The sequence below is a fragment of the Eleutherodactylus coqui genome, chromosome 6 (assembly GCF_035609145.1).
Source record: "Eleutherodactylus coqui strain aEleCoq1 chromosome 6, aEleCoq1.hap1, whole genome shotgun sequence".
Classification (NCBI taxonomy): domain Eukaryota; kingdom Metazoa; phylum Chordata; class Amphibia; order Anura; family Eleutherodactylidae; genus Eleutherodactylus; species Eleutherodactylus coqui.
The window spans coordinates 173,252-197,772 of NC_089842.1; the positions used below are offsets into that span (position 1 = coordinate 173,252).

At 43.9% G+C, this 24,521-nt stretch overlaps 1 protein-coding gene across 1 annotated transcript in view; it reads right to left on the bottom strand.

The window, feature by feature from the left end:
• The window catches only part of BACE1 (beta-secretase 1), a 66,847-nt gene that overhangs the window by 21,353 nt on the left and 20,973 nt on the right, over positions 1-24,521 (bottom strand). The window contains exon 2 of the mRNA XM_066606018.1: positions 11,652-11,740. Coding sequence (XP_066462115.1) covers positions 11,652-11,740 — 89 coding nt within the window. The remainder of the gene's footprint in view (positions 1-11,651; positions 11,741-24,521) is intronic.

Here is a 24,521-nt window from a genome sequence, read left to right on the forward strand (position 1 = left end):
ACAGAACTCTTATGCCAAGATTTAATGGGTCCAAAGCAGATTGATCGGATCTTTAACCCCTTCCTGCTTTTGCTTTTTCGTTGTTGTTTTTACATCTCTGCCTTCTACAAGCCGGAACTTTTCTTTTTATGAGTAATCAATTTTATTAACAGTTTCAACAAAAAGAACAGGAAAAAACAAAGCAGCAAAGGAAAAGATCCAACCCGCGGTACCAGCCGGAAAGAAAGCAGTGTATTAACCCGAGCAAGTGCCGCGTATCGCAATAAGGGGGAAGAGGCAAAATACGCAGTCCTATGCCGGCACCAAAGAGCGCTAAAACCATGTTGTAATCATCACTTTTTAGATTTTTGCATCTGCGCGGCTTGGGTGCTGCAGGACACGTCGCATCCTTTAATGTAACGCTGTATTGAAAAACTTTGAAAAAACATTTCTGCGGTATAATGAAAAAAAAGTGTAATTCCGTCATTGTTTTATGGGTTTTGTTATTATGGTGTTCAATGTGTGGTTAAAATCGCATCTTACCTTTATTCGGGGGGCAGTAAGATTACGGCGATGCAAACATATTGTTTTTGTTACTACTTTATTGAAAAGTAAATTTGCTTTGGGTCATCAAACTGGGAGCCACATAACTTTTCTTTTTTTCGATTGATCCGTATGAGGGTTAGCTTTTTGGAGGGAAAATTTAATTTTTTATTGGTACCATTTTGGGCTATAAATGAGTTTTGGTCATTTCCTTTTCCGTCTTGTTTTGGGAAACAAGATGACCAAAAACAGAAATTTCCCCGGTCATCCCGACGATCCCATTACATATGGAGGTTGCCCTTTGACCGCGGTAGGGACAGGAAGAGCCCTTAAAGCACCTCCCCTCCACCATCTCCTCAGTGTCTTCCTGTCCCCACGGTGGCCAGATGCGAGTTCCGGGGGTTACCTCACGAAAGGGCACACTGTGCCAAAGATCCCCTGAAAGGGAAGAGGCCAGATCTGCACAACGTAGTTGGCCCTGCATTCCCGGCCTGCGCCGCCATGGAGCCCTTCAGTCGCCGTGCAGTGCTGGCCTCCATGGGCAGGTAAACTCTTTTCCCAAATGCTGCTGGTGTGCCTGCCTCAGGTTGTTCCTCCTGGCAACGGCATCCTTCGCAGCACCGGCGCGACCTAGCGATGACGTCACGCGCATGAAATAGGGGGCGTGGCTACCAGCAGAAACCCGGAAATGGCGCCAAATTTAAAATCCTGCCTCCACTGACAGGCTCTACTCCTGCTGGAGGCTACCCTGCAGACCCAGAGAAGTGCTACAGCATGTCAGTATGGGAAGGAGAGGCAGACCCCCTGCAAAGCGTGAGTGGCTTTATGCCAAGAAAGGAATATGCAATTGTCACTGTGGTTGATTTGAATGCATATATGATTCCTTTTTTCCCCTCATTCTTTGCATGGGTTCTTTTAGACTGATAAGGAACGTCCAAAGAGTAAAGCGAACCCTAGAAAACAGACCAGGAAATGTGTTATCTGCAAAAAGAGATTGGAAGAGCACTATAAAAAATCTTTATGCGAAGAATGCACAGGGAAAATTCTAGCGGAAGAAAGGGCGGCTTTTAAAGTGGACATTAGGGGTATTATCAGGGAAGAACTTCAAGCTTCTATGGTGTCCCTTCCCCATCCTCAGCCTGGGCCTTCAAGACCCTCCAAAAAGTCAAGGCCAGGCGAGTCGCTGAGTCCCTGGAACCCCTATCAGATGGGGGATTGGAGGACCGGCTGCCACAAACCGAGGATGAGAAAAAATATTTTTCTTCAGACGATATGGAACATCTCATCAAAGCAGTGAGGGACACCATGCAGGTTGAAGAGGACCGTCCGCACAGAACCGTCCAGGACGAGTTGTTCGGAGGCTTCAGTCCAAGACGAAAACAATTTTTCCAATAAACCAGACCCTGCAGCAAGCCATCTCAGATGAATGGCAGGAGCCAGAAAAGTGACTCTCAGTCTCAAAAGAGATCAAGAACCCGCTGGCATTTGCACCGGTCTGCATATATAGAGAAACCCCAAAGGTTGACATGCAGATAGCCAAAGTGGTCCTGTGGCTGAACCGGATGGAGACCTCAATAAAAAAACGGACTTCCAGAGAGGAATTAGCCAACTGCCTTCCCCTCCTAAAGATGGCTACAGGATTCCAAGTGGACGCATCAGCGGAAATAGGCAGGTATGGTGCGACAACCGTAGTCCTGAGTAACATTGCAAGGCGAGCGCTATGGCTAAAATAATGGTCGGCAAATGTGACTTCAAAGGACAAACTCTGCACAATTCCTTTTCAGGGAGAGGACATGTTTGGCCCTGTCCTGGATAAAATCCTCGAGAAAGCGGGGGACAAGAATAAGATCCTACCAGATAGAAGGTCATATAAGAAACCACCCTTCCCAAGAAAGACACGGCAGCAACATCCCAAAACCAAAAGAAAAGGGAAAACGGGGAGATGGTCGTACCCCAAAGGAGGTCGGGGTAAGGAAATTCAGCAAATTTCTGACCCAACGGTGGGGGGTAGACTATCACTATATCTGGACCTGTGGCGGCGGGTAACGTCCAACCCCTGGGTACTACAGATAATTAAAACAGGGTATCAAATTGACTTTAACTCCCTACCCCCAAGAGAGTCTTCCTAACCTCCCCAGGGTCCCCGCAAGAACAGAGAAATTTTATAAAGGGCATCCAGGAACTTAAAGACCTGGGAGTCATTATGAAGGTCCCCAAACAAGAGGTGAGGGCTTCTATTAACCCCTTTTCTTGATCAAAAACCCAAATGGCTCTATAAGAACTATTTTTAATCTCAAAGCCCTTAACAAATTTATTTCCTACAGGAAATTTAAAATGGAAATTGTTAGATCCATCGTACCTCTAATAGATCCCGACCGCGTCATGTGCACCATAGACCTTCAAGACGCGTACTACCACGTCCCAATAACTGCAGCTCATTACAAATACCTGAGGTTTGCCTTGCAAATAGGCAAAATAATTTATCACTACCAATTTAAGGCTTTACCGTTCAGTATCTCTACTGCCCCTAGAGTCTTCCCGAAAGTAGTGATAGAAATGATAGCCTACTTTAGGAGAAATCAAATCGTTATCTTCCCTTATCTGGACGATTTGCTGCTAGTGTCAAAATCAGCAGAAACCATAAGCCCAGACTTGTCCGTAGTCCTGTCCACATTGGACGACCTGGGGTGGATAGTAAACAGACAAAAGTCAGACCTGATCCCGGGTTCACAGAAGATATATCTAGGAGTACTCCTAGATTCCCACACCCAGGAATCACGGCTCCCCGCGTCTAAGAATAAGGACCTCAGCCAATCAGTCTCGTCCCTATGTCAAGCAACAAAAGTATCCATCAGAGATGCAATGAAACTTCTGGGCCTATTAACAGCTTGTATACAAATAATCCCATGGGCCCAAGCCCATACCCGACAGCTTCTACGGTTTATCCTTGCCCACTGGGACAAACGACAGACCTCCCTAGATAAGAAGGTGAGCCTGTCTGTTCAAGTTAAACAGTCCCTGCGCTGGTGGACTTCCCAGAGTAACCTTAGCAAAGGTACCCCTTGGTCACGAGAACCCTCTATATCCATCACAACGGATGCAAGCAAGAGAGGGTGGGAGAACAAGTAGCTGACCTAACTTTTCAGGGAACCTGGGACTCCCGAATAGCTGCATGCTCATCTAACTATAGGGAGCTAAGGGCAATATGGGAGGCCCTCTGTGTGGCAGAACCCCAACCCAGAGGAAGGCATGTCAGGATCCTGACAGATAACATGACAGCCTTATCGTTTGTTTGTCACCAGGGGGAAACACGACACCCGTAGCTTCAACAGCTGGCGGCAAGGATAGTACGCTGTGCAGAATCCACGGTGCTATCCCTCTCAGCAATCCATCTGAAGGGATCTACAAATATTGCCGCAGATTTCCTCACCAGGCAAAGCGTCCTCCGAGGAGAATGGTGTCTCAACCAACAGGCCTTCGATCTCCTAACACGCCAGTCGGGCAACCCCAGATCAACCTATTTGCCACAAGGACAAATACAAACTACCGGGACTTTTATTCCCTCAATCCAAGGGACAATCCATGCGGGGTAGATGCCCTGTCTCAGAACTGGGACATAGATCTGGCGTATGCATTTCCCCCTTTCCAACTGATCCCTCATATCCTCAAAAAGGTTCAGGTCAGCCGAGCAGCGGTAATCCAAGTCGCCCCTATGTGGGACAAGAGACCTTGGTATCCCCTACTGAAGACCCTAGCAATCCAGGGCCCGCTTCAGCTACCAGTCGGGCAAGATCTGCGGAATAAGTTGGCGCTATACAAATAAAGATTATTATTATATTATTATTCCATGGTCCACTAACTTTTTCGGGAGTCGAGAAGCTGAAGTTAGCAGCCTGGATGCTGAAGGCATAATACTTCGGGGGAAAGGGCTCTCAAAAAAAAGTAATTACTACTTTGAGCAAAAGCCACAAACCTGTAACCACAGCTATTTACAATAAAGTGTGGAGGAAATTCTCGGAATACTGCAATCTAGATCCGAGTGAGGCCCCAAGCATAGATATACCCATAATTCTGGAATTTCTGCAGGCATGCCTAGAAAAGGGCCTAAGCCCAAGGACTCTTAGAGTACAGATGGCAGCATAAGGATCCTATTTGGATTTTCCCTTAGCAGAGCATCGCTGGGTCTGTAGGTTCTTTAAAGGGGCTGACCGACTCCGGCCCTTTATCAGGGAAACCTTTCCTACATGGGACCTAAACTTGGTCCTAAATAGTTTTGTAAGCCACCCTTTGAACCCCTCTCCCAACTCTGCATAAAATTGCTCACGCTTAAAGTCGCTCTCCTGGTCGCCATAACCTCTGCACGGAGAGTGAGGGAATTACAGGCCTTATGTTGTGTCGAGCCACATATGGTAGTGCAAGATGATAGAATCATCTTTAACCTAGATCCCGCGTCTAAATTCCACAGAGATCAGGTAATTACCCTACCCTCTTTCTGCCAGGACCCCCGTAATGACAGGGAGTGAGAATTCCATAACTTAGACGTCAGGAGGGCTGTTCCAACATACACTACCGTTCAAAAGTTTGGGGTCACATTGAAATGTCCTTATTTTTGAAGGAAAAGCACTGTACTTTTCAATGAAGATAACTTTAAACTAGTCCTAACTTTAAACAAATGCACTCTATACATTGCTAATGTGGTAAATGACTATTCTAGCTGCAAATGCCTGTTTTTTTGTGCAATATCTACAAAGGTGAATAGAGGCCCATTTCCAGCAACTATCACTCCAGTGTTGTAATGGTACAATGTGTTTGCTCATTGGCTCAGAAGGCTAATTGATGATTAGAAAACCCTTGTGCAATCATGTTCACACATCTGAAAACAGTCTAGCTCGTTACAGAAACTACAAAATTGACCTTCCTGTGAGCAGATTGAGTTTCTGGAGCATCACATTTGTGGGGTCAATTAAACGCTCAAAATGGCCAGAAAAAGAGAACTGTCATCTGAAACTCGACAGTCTATTCTTGTTCTTAGAAATGAAGGCTATTCCATGCGAGAAATTGCTAAGAAATTGAAGATTTCCTACAACGGTGTGTACTACTGCCTTCAGAGGACAGCACAAACAGGCTCTAACCAGAGTAGAAAAAGAAGTGGGAGGCCGCGTTGCACAACTAAGCAAGAAGATAAGCACATTAGAGTCTCTAGTTTGAGAAACAGACGCCTCACAGGTACCCAACTGGCATCTTCATTAAATAGTACCCGCAAAACACCAGTGTCAACATCTACAGTGAAGAGGCAGCTGCGGGATTTTGGGCTTCAGGGCAGAGTGGCAAAGAAAAAGCCATATCTGAGACTGGCCAATAAAAGAAAAAGATTAAGATGGGCAAAAGAACAGACATTGGACAGAGGAAGACTGGAAAAAAGTGTTGTGGACGGATGAATCCAAGTTTGAGGTGTTTGGATCACAAAGAAGAACGTTTGTGAGACGCAGAACAAATGAAAAGATGCTGGAAGAATGCCTGACGCCATCTGTTAAGCATGGTGGAGGTAATGTGATGGTCTGGGGTTGCTTTGGTGCTGGTAAGGTGGGAGATTTGTACAGGGTAAAAGGGATTCTGAAGAAGGAAGGCTATCACTCCATTTTGCAACGCCATGCCATACCCAGTGGACAGCGCTTGATTGGAACCAATTTCATCCTACAACAGGACAATGACCCTAAACACACCTCCAAATTGTGCAAGAACTATTTACAGCAGAAGCAGGCAGCTGGTATTCTATCGGTAATGGAGTGGCCAGCGCAGTCACCAGATCTAAACCCCATTGAGCTGTTGTGGGAGCAGCTTGACCGTATGGTACGCCAGAAGTGCCCATCCAACCAATCCAACTTGTGGGAGATGCTTCTAGAAGCGTGGGGTGCAATTTCACAAGCTTACCTCAACAAATTAACAGCTAGAATGTCAAAGGTGTGCAATGCTGGAATTGCTGCAAAAGGAGGATTCTTTGACGAAAGCAAAGTTTGATGTGAAAACAATGTTATTTCACATACAAATCATTATTTCTAACCTTGTCAATGTCTTGGCTCTATTGTCTATTCATTTCACAACGCATGGTGGTGAATAAGTGGGACTTTTCATGGAAAACACAAAATTGTTTGGGTGACCCCAAACTTTTGAACGGTAGTGTATATAGTGGCTACCCAATCCTTTTGGAAGCATAATAACCTCTTCATCCAATTTCAGGGGCCAGGCAGAGGAAAGACAGTGTCTAAAAGTACCATTGCAAGATGGATCAGAATGGCCATCCAGGAGGCATACAAAGCCCGGGGTCTCGACCCTCCGGAAAATATCAAAGCCCACTCTACAAGATCCCTCTCCTTCTCGCGGGCAAAAAAAGCACAGGCCTCTGCTGAGCAAATCTGTAAAGCGGCTACCTGGTCCAGTCTGCACACCTTTATTTTTTTTTTAATTAGATATTTTTTATTGAACATTTCCAACTTTTCTTTTACACATTTCAAATATATTATCAGTCATCATTGTAAATAACTGTTTCCCTCCCCAACCCCGTCCTCCTCCTCCCTCCCTCCCTTGGTCTCTCTCTCAACAATTGGTCCAGTATATAAGAGTAGCTTAGGTTCAGTAAGTTCCATCTCATGTTCTGGTTATGTTATAAACAAAGAGGGTTTTAAACGATAAATGTCCATTATAGTTCCATTGTTTTCTTTTCTCTCGTCGTCCAGATACAAATGCAGATTGTTCCTGCTCGGCCCGGGGGGTTGAACAAATACCACCATCAGTTATTTGATATCTCTCTCTCTCTCTATTCCACCTCACATATTTCCGTGTTGCACACTTTTATTAAGCACTATAGGGTTAATGTGCAGTTTGACAAAGACCTGGGATATGGACGGAGAGTCCTCCAAGCAGTATCCCCACCCTAAAAATACTTATAATTTGGCATTACTCCATGCTGCACACATGCTGGACCAACATGAGCCCCCAGCTTTCCTGTCTCCAGCCTACAGTATGACCCCCACTGGAATTTATCTGAGCAATCCGTTGCTAGTGGTTCTGTGAAGATGTGTCTATATCCTACTTGACTCTTGGCTTTCACTCTCCGTCTCTCAGCTTTCCTGCACTCTGCGTGTTCTGACCTCGGCTTGTTATATTGATGATTTGCCTAAATGCCACCTGCCCTTCTGCCTGTTAACCGTATTGCCTGCTCCAACCTCAGCCTATTACACTGACTACATCCTTGCCTGTTCCTTTGGTACTACACTCTGGTGCCTTCCGACTTATCTGAGTCAGTTACTACTGTACTAAGACGACTTCTGGAGAAACAACCTGGAGGGTCCCTGCAATGAAGACCAGATCCCTCTTAAAAAAAAGGGGTTAAAGGGTGAAAAACAGTGACCCCCCTTGAGCAGCCTTCAGGAGTAGCCTGAAGCAAAATCAGCCAGTGGTGTTACACCTGCCAGTGTTAGTCCATTATGTACACAGTGGGCATGCTCACCAGATGCAATGACAACCCCTTAGCACCCTATGATCACATAGGGGTGGGGTGCGGAGTGATCAGGTGACAGCGGGAGTTCCCTACCTATATCTAACCATTTAGATGTCGTAGTCTCTATTGACTGGGCATCTAAGAGGTCAAACCTGGAGATTAGCGTTATCTCCAATGTCAGCCCTTGCAGGCAGGTAGCATAGCCAATACCCACAGTACGTGTACCGGGCTTGGCTCCTGACCTCTGCCAGCACATATAAATCAGCTCCTCCCTCTGACAGTTCTTCGTAAACATCCCAAAATAAATCCATCATCGTCAAGCAATTACATTTGTTTACCTAAATAATACATAATAATTGATTTGTTGCCATATGTGATAAATTAAGGTGGGTTCACAGCTGCACTGGGATGTCCGTACCGGGCAGCTGAGCGGAAACCGAACGGAGCCTATTATAGTCACTGGGGTCCATTCGGCTTTCTTCAGTTCCATCATAAGACAAAACCATCGACTGCGGGGATGATCCCCGAACAGAGCAAGAAAACGGAACTGCTGCCGCAGATGTGAAAGCAGCCTAATAGTCGTTTCCTGTACCCAGCACTGGCATGGATAATGACTCGCCAGCTGCTGTTTGCTGCGGTTACCATAGCTACTTGGCGCTCCATCTGTCTCATCGCTAGCCGAATAGTTTAACTGTTTAAACGTCTGACAATCAGAAGGAACCTCTCCCTGTTTGGCAGGACATTGGGTGGTAGTAATCCCACTATATAGACAGAGGAGGGCGGAACATCATGTGTGCAGCAACGGACCTGTCGTGTCATCAAACATTTCAGCTGCCACCATACTGTGACTCCTGAATACCCACTGATGGCAAAGATTTTTTAATGTCCACTCCAGCTCCCATCATTCAGGCAGCTTTAGGACCCCATTCTCAGCATCTGCTGGGGTCCCAGATCCATATAGCAGTCTAGCTGTCTGCATGCTGGGGGTTGTGGTGCTTCTACCGGCCTGCATGTATCAGTAATTATGCAGCTGCTTTCTGGGATTTCTTTGTCTGTTTATATTTTCCTTTGCTGTCATTTTTATGTTATATAGGCCTTCTGCACAAGGGCGAAAACTCCGTGGCGGGATTTCCCGCATAATTTCCACCCGTGCCCGCTGCCATAGGATTGCAATAACACTCGTGTGGTAAACAAATCATGGCATGCCCTATTGCAGCGCGAGCCTTGCAGCGGCAGCCGACACAAAGCAGAGCGGAGGAGATGGCGGAGCAGGTGAGCCGCGGTGGTCACTGCAGGGACATGGCTCGCATGGATCTGACCCGGCCGTCTGCAGGAGGCCATACTCAGTTTCAACTAACCAAGCAATAAAGCAAAGGACGGCTACCAATAGCAGTGTAGGGTAATCCAGAGTGGTCCCAGCGCACTTCTTCTTGACACTATAACTTGCTGATTTTTGTTTAGTGGACTTGAGCCGTTCTTGCATCACTTGGATGGAAATTCGTTCATGGCCATCATGTCTCCTTCAGAGGTCGGTGCAAATGAAATGCATGGACGGTTGTGCTTTCCCAGGCTAAATCAGCTGCCCGAGGTGCCAGGAACACGACCCAGTGGCCATATCTTGAAAGAGGTGTTTCTCTTACAAGATGAACCCTTTAAAGGGGTTGTCTCGCGGCAGCAAGTGGGGTTATACACTTCTGTATGGCCATATTAATGCACTTTGTAATGTACATCGTGCATTAAATATGAGCCATACAGAAGTTATTCACTTACCTGCTCCGTTGCTGGCGTCCCCGTCTCCATGGCTCCGTCTAATTTCGCTGGCTTCTTGCTTTTTTAGACGCGCTTGCGCTGTGCGGTCTTCTGCCTGGTGAATGGGGCCGCTCGTGCCGGAGAGCTGGTCCTCGTAGCTCCGCCCCGTCACGTGTGCCGATTCCAGCCAATCAGGAGGCTGGAATCGGCAATGGAACGCACAGAGCCCATGGTGCACCATGGGAGAAGACCCGCGGTGCACCATGGGAGAAAAACGCAGTGCATCCCTGGGAAAGGACCGGCGGCCATCTTAGGCAGAAGATTTTTAAAACTTCACATTTCAGCACATCGGTGAGTAGCAAGCGGCTTAAAAACCGCTTTAAATTGCTATTTTATGCCAGGGGGGTGACAGCGGGAATGGGGTAAAGTAAAATTTTGATGTTTGCCGCGAGACAACCCCTTTAAGTTCCTGGTTTAACCCTTTCCAATCCAATTTGTATCCTGGTTTTCCTAGGGGGCTTACTCTTTTTTCTGCTGTTATACAACGGCGCTATCTGCTGGCTAAAGCCAATACTGCATGAGGTGACACGTTGGATAGGCTCCGACAGCAGAGAGGCTGGTAATATACAGTGAGAGAACTCCGACAGACGTCTTCCAACATCGGAGCTGTACAGCCTTAAATCATAATGTCTTTAGACATCAGACAGTGGATTGGAAAGGATTAAAAGAATACTAGTTGGTAAACAGTCGTTCCTGAATTATAACTTCTCATGTAGCCACGGTGCAGATGACGGGGGTTCAAGAGAATGGGGATGCCGTGTCAAAAGAGTGACAGTGGAGCATGTGTGCTGGCGATATGTTCAAAGTCTATGTGATTCATAGGGAGAGCAGATAATGATTGGCCACGCCCCCAGTTCACACCCTGTCGCAATCATACGATTATTACCTGTGGATAGGTTATGATTTGGAGACATTACCATTACTATGTACCATATTGTAAAGGTTCACCTATATTCATGGCATATACATTAGTGGAATATACAATAAATCTCTAGTACAAGTCCACAATCACAGATATGCTGAGGGCTCACAAGGTGGGGACCCCGCTATGGTTGCACTCTGTTACCAGGTCACTAAGGGGTGGACAATGTATTATGCAATATACAGTTAGCGGCTCTCGTTGGGCGCTCCTCTATGATCTCCATGACGCCCAGAATTCTCTACAGTATATCCCCGTTTCTTCTTGATCTCCAAGCATCGCATGATGACAATATTATCTTTATGCAGGTAGATGTGATCTTCTATCCCTACTGACAAGGACCCCCAGACCGGAACCCCATGTATGATGTATTCTGAATGGGCTTGTCTTCATGAGAAGACGTATGAATTATAAGGAAGCCCATTGGATGAAAATACAGAAGAAAACTGTCGTCATTTATAGTGAATCACTCAAATACAAGCTGCAGACACGTCTGCAGGAGACAGCCCTCCCGGGGAAGGCACCCCCTACCACAAGTTAGCGCACGGGGTAAATAGGATTTTTGCTTTTTTATTGCTTTTTCCAGCATTGATTTTAAACAATCATTTACAAATTAGTCATGAATGTTGAAAGGTTTTCTAGTAAACAATGTTTTTGTCAGACTTTGGAAGAAAGTTGCTTCACTCTGGTCCATGGGCAAGTCCAACTTTTACATCATCAAAGCTTATTTTTCAGGAAGAAGGGGTGCACATACTTTTCAGGGGAGCACACATACTTTTGGGGGGACATACCTGCTTTCTGGAGGTGTACATACTTTACGGGGGGGGGGGCACATACTTTTTAAAAAGTGCATCATTGCCAATACGCCTTGACTTTTATATAGAAGGATGTGTGGTCACTTACCTCTGTCGATGGTAGTATCGCTTCAGGAAAGGGTGGGGGGCTGCACCCACTGCGAAGTTACTGCTGCCCGTATCAACCAGAATGTTGAGCTGTAAAGTAAAGACCATCCATTATAAACACACAGATTAAACTGAATTATTGTTAACACTTCGTCCTACAAGTCATTACTTCTTACCGTCACTGAAGGCTGCCTGACTACAAGGAAGGGTTGGGAAATCATTTGGGTTCCTGCGATCAATGAGAATCTGAACAATTATCGTTCAGTTTAATGCAGGCACAAAAACGGGACGACGGATCGGCCGTGTAAACAGGTGGTGGCTCATGAATATAGGCGGGCCAGAATGATCCCCAGCCTCTCACTGCCCTGTGTGCAGTCAGTGATGGGTAACTCTTCTCAGAAATCTGCACTGGCCAATCCACACCAAATTGTGCAAAGAAATTGTGGATCTGCCGCTGCAAAAGTAACAGAAAATTATGCAGAAATAAATCCCTGTTTTTTGAAATATGAACTTGTAGCTTTTGCTTAAGATTTTTGATAATTTGTAACAATTTGGCTTTGCTGCAGATTTTAAGTTTCTCATTGAACTCAATGCGTAAGATCGACAACAGAAAATGCCGAGCTGCAGATTTATAAATCCATGTGAGACTTTCCTGCCGCATGAAGATGAGTTACTAACCCCATCACGTGGCCGTCCTGCAATCTGATGTCGACTTTCATGTCAAATTCTGCACAAACATTTGGAACTTCAGGTACTTGTCGATGTAGCCTTCTACCGTTTGTAGGTTAACAATACGAGGAGGCGGAAAGAGCAGAGTAATCGGGGCTCCTTCACGCCCGCCGCAGGCTCTGTTGGGGTCTTATGTCTCTCTTTTCCAATTTTGGAGCAAAGAAACTGAGTTAAAACTGAAATAAACATTAAACATTAAATTTAAATTGTTTTCAAAAAACGAAAAGCTTTCAGTTATCTTCCATTCACTCTTCCACCACAGGCTGCGCCACTTGTTCTGTTAAAAGAAGGAAAACCTAACACAACAGAAGCAAAGTGAAAGCTCTCCATTTTTTGTAAATATATTGAAATCAAAGGCGGAATAAGGAAACGTTTATCTCAGCTTTAACTCCGTTTCTCTGCTCCAAAAGTAGAAGAGAGAGACATAAGACCCCAACAGAGCCCTGCGGTGGGTGTGAACGAGGCCCAACATAGAAGCAGCCATTAAAAAATGAAGGAACACTCGGGGTCAGCCATAAATTATGGAGTTGGAAAGGACCTCAAGGTCATCGGGTCCTCCAGGGTCGTCAGGTCCAACCCCCTGCCCAATGCAAGATCACTAAATCATGCTAGGCAGATGTCTGTCCAGCCTCTGAAGACTTCCATTGAAGAAGAACTCCCCACCTCCTGTGGTAACCTGTTCCACTCATTGATCCCCCTCACTGTCTAATATCTAATCTGTGTCTCCTCCCTTTCAGTTTTATCCCATTGCTTCTAGTCTTTCCTTGTACAGATGAGAATAGGGCTGATCCCTCTGCAGTGTGACAGCCCTTTCAGATATTTGTAGACAGCTATTAAGTCTCCTCTCAGCCTTCTCTTCTGCTAAACATTCCCAGATCCTTTAACCGTTCCTCATAGGACATGATTTGCAGACCGCTCACCATCTTGGTAACTCTTCTCTGAACTTTCTCCAGTTTGTCTATGTCTTTTTTAAAGTGAGGTGCCCAGAAGTGGACACAGTATTCCAGATGAGGTCTGACTAAGGAAGAGTAGCGGGGGATAATGACCTCACGTGATCTAGACTCTATGCTTCTCTTAATACATCCCAGAATTGTGTTTGCCTTGTTGGCTGCTGCATCACATTGTTGACTCATGTTCAGTCTATGATTTATTAGTATACCCAAGTCTTTTTCACATGTGCTGCTGCTTAGTCCAATTCCTCCCAATCTAAATGTGCTTTCTTCATTTGTATTGCCCAGATGTAGGACTTTGCATTTCTCCTTGTTAAATACCATTCTGTTAGTCGCCGCCCACTGTGCAAGCTTTCCCAGTTCTTTTGAATCCTCTCTCTTCCCTAGTGTTAGCTATCCCTTCTCACTTTGTGTCGTCAGCAAATTTGATCAGTTTCCCATCAATTCCCTCCTTCAGATCATTTATAAAAATGTTGACCAACACTGGGCCTAGGACAGAGCCTTATGGTATCTCACTTGATACATTCTTCCACTTGGATGTACAGCCATTAATCACTACTCTTTGAGTATGATCACTCATGACAGTTGCCATGTCAATCCCAGATTTGGTCATTTTTTTTAGTAAGTATGGTATGAGATACTTTGTCAAATGCTTTAGTAAAGTCAAGATATACTATATCCACCGCATTTCCCTGATCAAGCCAGTCAGTGATTCTGTCATGGAAGGACATTAGATTCGTATGGCATGACTTGTTTGTTACAAACCCATGCTGGCTATGGTTAATGACTCCATTTTCATCCAAGTACTTGCATACATGCTGTTTAATAATTTGCTCAAAGATCTTTTCCAGTATAGAAGTCAGGCTCACAGGCCTGTAGTTTCCTGGATCCACCTTTTTTGAAGATAGGGACAACATTTGTCCTTCTCCAATCTTCTAGGACTTCGCTTGTTCTCCAAGAATTTTCACAGATTATGGCGAGTGGTTCAGCAATTACCTCCAGTGCTTCCTTTAGTATCCTAGGATGTAATTCATCTGGACCTTGAGACTTGAATTCATTTAAGTTAGCTAAGTGTTCCCTCACCATCTCCTTTGTTATAGATAGCCTGCATTCTTTTATTCCCCCAATAGCACAGGGAAGATCAGTTCATGTTCCATCTACTTTCTGAGAAAAAGCAGATACAAAATAGGAATTTAAAAGTTCGGCCTTCTCAACATCTTCCTTAACCAAGTTACCATTTTCATCTTGTAAGCATCCAATAGCATCTTTGCCTTTTCTTTTGCTTTTGATATACCCCCCAAATCCTCTTTGGGGGTATTTCTATAGCTATTGTCAGTGCTTTCCTTGTACATGTCCCTATAGATATGGTCATAATTCTTTTTGTACATGTTCCTATAGATATGGTCAGTGTTCTCCTTGCACATTTTCGTATAGATATATGGTCCGTATTCTCCTTGTACATGCTTCTATAGATATGGACAGTGTTCTCCTTGTACATGTTCGTATAGATATGGACAGTGTTCTCCTTGTACATGTTCCTATAGATATGGACAGTGTTCTCCTTGCACATTTTCGTATAGATATGGACAGTGTTCTCCTTGTACATGCTTCTATAGATATGGACAGTGTTCTCCTTGTACATGTTCGTATAGATATGGACAGTGTTCTCCTTGTACATGTTCGTATAGATATGGACAGTGTTCTCCTTGTACATGTTCGTATAGATATATGGTCCGTATCCTCCTTGTACATGTTCCTATAGATATGGACAGTGTTCTCCTTGTACATGTTCCTATAGATATGAACGGTGTTCTTTTTGTACATGTTCCTATAAATATGGACAGTAGTCTTCTTGTACAAGTTCCTATAGATATGGACAGTGTTCTCCTTGTACATGTTCCTATAGATATGAACAGTGTTCTTTTTGTACATGTTCCTATAAATATGGACAGTAGTCTTCTTGTACAAGTTCCTATAGATACGGTAGGTGTTCTCCTTGTACATGTTTCTATTGATACGGTCAGTGTTCTCCTTGTAAAGGTTCCTATATATATCAACAGTGTTCTCCTTGTACAGGTTCCAATAAGAGATGAGCGAACGTGCTAGTTTAGAGCAATTACACGAGCAAGTATCGCTTTTTTCGAGTAACTGCCTAAACAGGCGAAAATATTCGGGGGGCGCCGGGTGTGAGTGGGGGGGAGAGGTAGCTCTCTCCCCTGTTCCCCCCTCCCCCGCTCCACCCTGCCGGCACCCCCCGAATCTTTTCGCCCGAGTAGGCAGTTACTCGAAAAAAGCAATACTTGTTTGAGTAATTGCCCTAAACGAGCACGTTCGCTCATCTCTAGTTACCATATATAAATAGACAGTGTTCTCCTTGTACATGTTTCTATAGAGATCGACAGTGTTCTCCTTGTACAGGTTCCTATAGATATGGACCGTGTTATACTTGTATATTCTCTTTAGATATGGACAGTGTTATCCTTTAACAGGTTCCTATAGAGATGGACAGTGTTCTCCTTGTACAGGTTCCTATAGATATCGACAGTGTTCTCCTTGTACAGGTTCCTATAGAGATGGACAGTGCTCTCCTTGTACAGGTTTCTATAGAAATGGACAGTGTTCTCCTTGTACGGTTCCTATGGATATGGACAGTGTTCTTCTTGTACAGGTTCCTAAAGACATGAACAGCGTTCGCCTTGTACAGGTGCTTATAAATATGGACAGTGTTCTCCTTGTACATGCTCCTATAGAGATGGTCAGTATTCTCCTTGTACATGCTCCTATAGATATGCTCAGTAATCTCCTTGTACATGCTCCTATAGAGATGGTCAGTGTTCTCCTTGTACACTTTCCTATAGATATGCAGTGTTCTCTTTGTACATGCTCCTATAGAAATGGTCAGTGTTCCCCTTGTACATGCTCCTATACATATGGTCAGGGTTCATCTTGTACAGGTTCCTATAGAGACGGTCAGTGTTCTCCTTCTACGGGTTCCTATAGAGCTGGTCAGTGTTATCCTTGTACAGGTTCCTATAGATGTTGACCATGTTTTCCTTGTACATGCTCCTATAGATATGGACCGTGTTCTCCTTGTACAAGTTTCCTATAGATGTGGACAGTGTTCTCCTTGTATATGTCTCTATAGATATGGTCAGTGTTCTCCTTGTACATGCTCCTATAGAGATGTACAGTTTTCTCCTTGTACATGCTCCTATAGATATGGTCAGTGTTAATCTTGTACAGGTTCCTACAGATATGGTCAGTGTCCTCCTTGTACAGATTCCTATAGGTATGGTCAGCGTTCTCTTTGTACAGATTCCTATAGATATAGACAGTGTTCTCCCTGTACAGGTTCCTATAGATATGGTCAGTGTTCTCCTTGTACATACTCCTATAGATATGGTCAGTGTTCGACTTGTACAGGCTCCTATAGAGATGGTCAGTGTTCTCCTTGTACATGCTCTTATAGAGATGGACAGTGTTCTCCTTCTACAGTTTCCTATAGATATGGACAGTGTTCTCCTTGTACATGCTCCTATAGATATGGTCAGTGTTCTCCTTGTATATGTCCCTATTGACATGGTCAGTGTTCTCCTTGTACATGCTCTTATAGAAATGGACAGTGTTCTCCTTGTACAGTTTAGTAGAGATATGCACAGTGTTCTCTTTGTACATGCTCCTATAGAAATGTACAGTGTTCTCCTTGTACAGGTTCCTATAAATATGGTCAGTGTTCTCCTTGTACATGCTCCTATAGAGATGGACAGTGTTGTCCTTGTACAGGTTCCTATAGAGATGGACAGTGTTCTCCTTGTAAAGGTTACTATAGATTTGGACAGTGTTCTCCTTGTACATGCTCCTATAGAGATGGTCAGTGTTCCCCTTGTACATGTTCCTATACATATGGTCAGGGTTCATCTTGTACAGGTTCCTATAGAGACGGTCAGTGTTCTCCTTCTACGGGTTCCTATAGAACTGGTCAGTGTTCTCCTTGTACAGGTTCCTATAGAACTGGTCAGTGTTCTCCTTGTACAGGTTCCTATAGATATGGACAGTGTTCTCCTTGTACATGCTCCTATAGATATGAACAGTGTTCTTTTTGTACATGTTCCTATAAATATGGACAGTAGTCTTCTTGTACAAGTTCCTATAGATACGGTAGGTGTTCTCCTTGTACATGTTTCTATTGATACGGTCAGTGTTCTCCTTGTAAAGGTTCCTATATATATCAACAGTGTTCTCCTTGTACAGGTTCCAATAAGAGATGAGCGAACGTGCTCGTTTAGAGCAATTACACGAGCAAGTATCGCTTTTTTCGAGTAACTGCCTAAACAGGCGAAAATATTCGGGGGGCGCCGGGTGTGAGTGGGGGGGAGAGGTAGCTCTCTCCCCTGTTCCCCCCTCCCACGCTCCACCCTGCCGGCACCCCCCGAATCTTTTCGCCCGAGTAGGCAGTTACTCGAAAAAAGCAATACTTGTTTGAGTAATTGCCCTAAACGAGCACGTTCGCTCATCTCTAGTTACCATATATAAATAGACAGTGTTCTCCTTGTACATGTTTCTATAGAGATCGACAGTGTTCTCCTTGTACAGGTTCCTATAGATATGGACAGTGTTATACTTGTATATTCTCCTTTAGATATGGACAGTGTTATCCTTTAACAGGTTCCTATAGATATCGACAGTGTTCTCCTTGTACAGGTTCCTATAGAGATGGACAGTGCTCTCCTTGTACAGGTTTCTATAGAAATGGACAGTGTTCTCCTTGTACGGTTCCTATGGATATGGACAGTGTTCTTCTTGTACAGGTTCCTAAAGACATGAACAGCGTTCGCCTTGTACAGGTGCTTATAAATATGGACAGTGTTCTCCTTGTACATGCTCCTATAGAGATGGTCAGTATTCTCCTTGTACATGCTCCTATAGATATGCTCAGTAATCTCCTTGTACATGCTCCTATAGAGATGGTCAGTGTTCTCCTTGTACAGATTCCTATAGAGATGGTCAGCGTTCTTCTTGTACAGATTCCTATAGATATAGACAGTGTTCTCCTTGTACATGTTCCTATAGAGATGGTCAGTGTTCTCCTTGTACATGCTCCTATAGATATGGACCGTGTTCTCCTTGTACAGGTTTCCTATAGATATGGACCGTATTCTCCTTGTACAGGTTCTTATAAATATGGACAGTGTTCTCCTTGTACATGCTCCTATAGATATGGTTAGTGTTCTCCTTGTATATGTCCCTATAGATATGGTCATTGTTCTCCTTGTATGTGCTCCTATAGAGATGTACAGTGTTCGTCTTGTATATGTCCCTATAGATATGGTCAGTGTTCTCCTTGTACATGCTCTTATAGAGATGGACAGTGTTCTCCTTGTAGAGGTTCCTATAGATATGGACAGTGTTCTCCTTGTACAGGCTCCTATAGAGATGGTCAGTGTTCTGCTTCAACGGCTTCCTATAGAGATGGTCAGTGTTCTCCTTGTACATGCTCTTATAGAGATGGACAGTGTTCTCCTTGTACAGTTTCCTATAGATATGGACAGTTTTCTCCTTATACATGCTCCTATAGATATGGTCAGTGTTCTCCTTGTATATGTCCCTATTGATATGGTCAGTGTTCTCCTTGTACATGCTCTTATAGAAATGGACAGTGTTCTCCTTGTACAGTTTCCTATAGATATGCAGTGTTCTCTTTGTACATGCTCCTATAGAAATGGTCAGTGTTCCCCTTGTACATGCTCCTATACATATGGTCAGGGTTCATCTTGTACAGGTTCCTATAGAGACGGTCAGTGTTCTCCTTCTACGGGTTCCTATAGAGCTGGTCAGTGTTCTCCTTGTACAGGTTCCTATAGATGTTGACCATGTTTTCCTTGTACATGCTCCTATAGATATGGACCGTGTTCTCCTTGTACAAGTTTCCTATAGATGTGGACAGTGTTCTCCTTGTATATGTCTCTATAGATATGGTCAGTGTTCTCCTTGTACATGCTCCTATAGAGATGTACAGTGTTCTCCTTGTACAGTTTCCTATAGATATGCAGTGTTCTCTTTGTACATGCTCCTATAGAAATGGTCAGTGTTCCCCTTGTACATGCTCCTATACATATGGTCAGGGTTCATCTTGTACAGGTTCCTATAGAGACGGTCAGTGTTCTCCTTCTACGGGTTCCTATAGAGCTGGTCAGTGTTCTCCTTGTACAGGTTCCTATAGATGTTGACCATGTTTTCCTTGTACATGCTCCTATAGATATGGACCGTGTTCTCCTTGTACAAGTTTCCTATAGATGTGGACAGTGTTCTCCTTGTATATGTCTCTATAGATATGGTCAGTGTTCTCCTTGTACATGCTCCTATAGAGATGTACAGTTTTCTCCTTGTACATGCTCCTATAGATATGGTCAGTGTTAATCTTGTACAGGTTCCTACAGATATGGTCAGTGTCCTCCTTGTACAGTTTCCTATAGATATAGACAGTGTTCTCCCTGTACAGGTTCCTATAGATATGGTCAGTGTTCTCCTTGTACATACTCCTATAGATATGGTCAGTGTTCGACTTGTACAGGCTCCTATAGAGATGGTCAGTGTTCTCCTTGTACATGCTCTTATAGAGATGGACAGTGTTCTCCTTCTACAGTTTCCTATAGATATGGACAGTGTTCTCCTTGTACATGCTCCTATAGATATGGTCAGTGTTCTCCTTGTATATGTCCCTATTGACATGGTCAGTGTTCTCCTTGTACATGCTCTTATAGAAATGGACAGTGTTCTCCTTGTACAGTTTAGTAGAGATATGCACAGTGTTCTCTTTGTACATGCTCCTATAGAAATGTACAGTGTTCTCCTTGTACAGGTTCCTATAAATATGGTCAGTGTTCTCCTTGTACATGCTCCTATAGAGATGGACAGTGTTGTCCTTGTACAGGTTCCTATAGAGATGGACAGTGTTCTCCTTGTAAAGGTTACTATAGATTTGGACAGTGTTCTCCTTGTACATGCTCCTATAGAGATGGTCAGTGTTCCCCTTGTACATGTTCCTATACATATGGTCAGGGTTCATCTTGTACAGGTTCCTATAGAGACGGTCAGTGTTCTCCTTCTACGGGTTCCTATAGAACTGGTCAGTGTTCTCCTTGTACAGGTTCCTATAGAACTGGTCAGTGTTCTCCTTGTACAGGTTCCTATAGATGTTGACCATGTTTTCCTTGTACATGCTCCTATAGATATGGACCGTGTTCTCCTTGTACAGGTTTTCTATAGATATGGACCGTGTTCTCCTTGTAAAGGTTACTATAGATATGGACAGTGTTCTCCTTGTACATGCTCCTATAGAGATGGACAGTGTTGTCCTTGTACAGGTTCCTATAGAGATGGACAGTGTTCTCCTTGTAAAGGTTACTATAGATTTGGACAGTGTTCTCCTTGTACATGCTCCTAGAGAGATGGTCAGTGTTCCCCTTGTACATGTTCCTATACATATGGTCAGGGTTCATCTTGTACAGGTTCCTATAGAGACGGTCAGTGTTCTCCTTCTACGGGTTCCTATAGAACTGGTCAGTGTTCTCCTTGTACAGGTTCCTATAGAACTGGTCAGTGTTCTCCTTGTACAGGTTCCTATAGATGTTGACCATGTTTTCCTTGTACATGCTCCTATAGATATGGACCGTGTTCTCCTTGTACAGGTTTCCTATAGATATGGACCGTGTTCTCCTTGTAAAGGTTACTATAGATATGGACAGTGTTCTCCTTGTACATGCTCCTATAGATATGGTCAGTGTTCTCCCTGTGTATGTCGCTATAGATATGGTCAGTGTTCTCCTTGTACGCGCTCCTATAGAGATGTACAGTGTTCTCCTTGTACAGATGCCTATAGATAGGGTCAGTTTTCTCCTTGTACATGCTCCTATAGAGATGATCAGTGTTCCCCTTGTACATGCTTCTATAGATATGGTCAGTGTTAATCTTGTACAGGTTCCTACAGATATGGGCAGTGTTAATCTTGTACAGGTTCCTATAGAGATGGTCAGTGTCCTCCTTGTACAGGTTCCTATAGAGATGGACCGTGTTCTCCTTGTACAGTTTCCTATAGAGATGGACCGTGTTCTCCTTGTACAGATTCCTATAAATATGGTCAGTGTTCTCCTTGTACATGCTCCTATAGATATTGTCAGGGTTCTCCTTGTACAGGTTCCTATAGATGTGGACCATGTTCTCCTTGTACATGTTTCTATAGATATGGACCGTGTTCTCCATATACATGTTCCTATAGATATGAACAGTGTTCTCCTTGTACGGGTTCTAATAAATATGGACAGTGTTCTCCTTGTACATGCTCCTTTATATATGGTCAGTGTTCTCCTTGTATATGTCCCTAGAGATATTGTCAGTGTTCTCCTTGTACATGCTCCTATAGAGATGGACGGTGTTCTCCTTGTACATGCTCCTATAGAGATGGACCGTGTTCTCCTTGTACAGATTCCTATAGATATGGTCAGTGTTCTCCTTGTACAGGTTCGTATAGAGATGTTCAATGTTCTCCTTGTACAGGTTCCTATAGAGATGGTCAATGTTCTCCTTGTACAGGTTCCTCTAGATCTAGTCCGTGTTCCCCTTGTACAGGTTCTTATAGATATGGTCTGTGTTGTGCTTGTACAGGTTCCTATAGAAATGGTCAGTGTTCTCCTTGTACAGGTTCCTATAGAGAAGGTCAGTGTTCTCCTGGTACAGCTTCCTATAGATCTGGACGGTGTTCTCCTTGTACAGGTTCTTGTAGATATGGTCTGTGTTGTGCTTGTACAGGTTCCTATAGAAATGGTCAGTATTCTCCTTGTACAGTTTCCTATAGAGGTCAGTGTTGTCCTTGTACAGCTTCCTATAGATCGGGACGGTGTTCTCCTTGTACATGCTCCTATAGAGATGGACCGTGTTCTCCTTGTACATGCTCCTATAGATATGGTCAGTGTTCTCCTTGTACAGGTTCGTATAGAGATGTTCAATGTTCTCCTTGTACAGGTTCCTATAGAGATGGACAGTGTTCTCCCTGTACAGGTTCCTATAGATATGGTCAGCGTTCTCCTTGTACATGCTCCTATAGATATGGTCAGTGTTCGTCTTCTACAGGTTCCTATAGAGATGGTCAGTGTTCCCCTTGTACAGGTTCCTATAGAGATGGACAGTGTTCTCCTTGTACAGATTCTTATAGATATGGACAGTGTTCTCCTTGTACATGCTCCTATAGATATGGTCAGTGTTCTCCTTCTACGGGTTCCTATAGATATGGTCAGTGTTCTCCTTGTATATGTCCCTATAGATATGGTCAGTGTTCTCCTTGTACAGGTTCCTATAGATATGGTCAGCGTTCTCCTTGTACAGGTTCCTATAGATATGAACAGTGTTCTCCCTGTACAGGTTCCTATAGAGATGGTCAGTGTTCTCCTTGTACATGCTCCTATAGATATGGTCAGTGTTCTTCTTGTACAGGTTCCTATAGAGATGGTCAGTGTTCTCCTTGTACAGTTTCCTATAGAGATGGACCGTGTTCTCCTTGTACAGATTCCTATAAATATGGTCAGTGTTCTCCTTGTACATGCTCCTATAGATATTGTCAGGGTTCTCCTTGTACAGGTTCCTATAGATGTGGACCATGTTCTCCTTGTACATGTTTCTATAGATATGGACCGTGTTCTCCATATACATGTTCCTATAGATATGAACAGTGTTCTCCTTGTACGGGTTCTAATAAATATGGACAGTGTTCTCCTTGTACATGCTCCTTTATATATGGTCAGTGTTCTCCTTGTATATGTCCCTAGAGATATTGTCAGTGTTCTCCTTGTACATGCTCCTATAGAGATGGACGGTGTTCTCCTTGTACATGCTCCTATAGAGATGGACCGTGTTCTCCTTGTACAGATTCCTATAGATATGGTCAGTGTTCTCCTTGTACAGGTTCGTATAGAGATGTTCAATGTTCTCCTTGTACAGGTTCCTATAGAGATGGTCAATGTTCTCCTTGTACAGGTTCCTCTAGATCTAGTCCGTGTTCCCCTTGTACAGGTTCTTATAGATATGGTCTGTGTTGTGCTTGTACAGGTTCCTATAGAAATGGTCAGTGTTCTCCTTGTACAGGTTCCTATAGAGAAGGTCAGTGTTCTCCTGGTACAGCTTCCTATAGATCTGGACGGTGTTCTCCTTGTACAGGTTCTTGTAGATATGGTCTGTGTTGTGCTTGTACAGGTTCCTATAGAAATGGTCAGTATTCTCCTTGTACAGTTTCCTATAGAGGTCAGTGTTGTCCTTGTACAGCTTCCTATAGATCTGGACGGTGTTCTCCTTGTACATGCTCCTATAGAGATGGACCGTGTTCTCCTTGTACATGCTCCTATAGATATGGTCAGTGTTCTCCTTGTACAGGTTCGTATAGAGATGTTCAATGTTCTCCTTGTACAGGTTCCTATAGAGATGGACAGTGTTCTCCCTGTACAGGTTCCTATAGATATGGTCAGCGTTCTCCTTGTACATGCTCCTATAGATATGGTCAGTGTTCGTCTTCTACAGGTTCCTATAGAGATGGTCAGTGTTCCCCTTGTACAGGTTCCTATAGAGATGGACAGTGTTCTCCTTGTACAGATTCTTATAGATATGGACAGTGTTCTCCTTGTACATGCTCCTATAGATATGGTCAGTGTTCTCCTTCTACGGGTTCCTATAGATATGGTCAGTGTTCTCCTTGTATATGTCCCTATAGATATGGTCAGTGTTCTCCTTGTACAGGTTCCTATATATATGGTCAGCGTTCTCCTTGTACAGGTTCCTATAGATATGAACAGTGTTCTCCCTGTACAGGTTCCTATAGAGATGGTCAGTGTTCTCCTTGTACATGCTCCTATAGATATGGTCAGTGTTCTTCTTGTACAGGTTCCTATAGAGATGGTCAGTGTTCTCCTTGTACAGGTTCCTATAGAGATGGACAGTGTTCTCCTTGTACAGATTCTTATAGATATGGACAGTGTTCTCCTTGTACATGCTCCTATAGATATGGTCAGTGTTTGTCTTGTACAGGTTCCTTTAGAGATGGTCAGTGTTCTCCTTCTACGGGTTCCTATAGATATGGTCAGTGTTCGTCTTGTACAGGTTCCTATAGAGATGGTAAGTGTTCTCCTTCTACGGGTTCCTATAGAGATGGT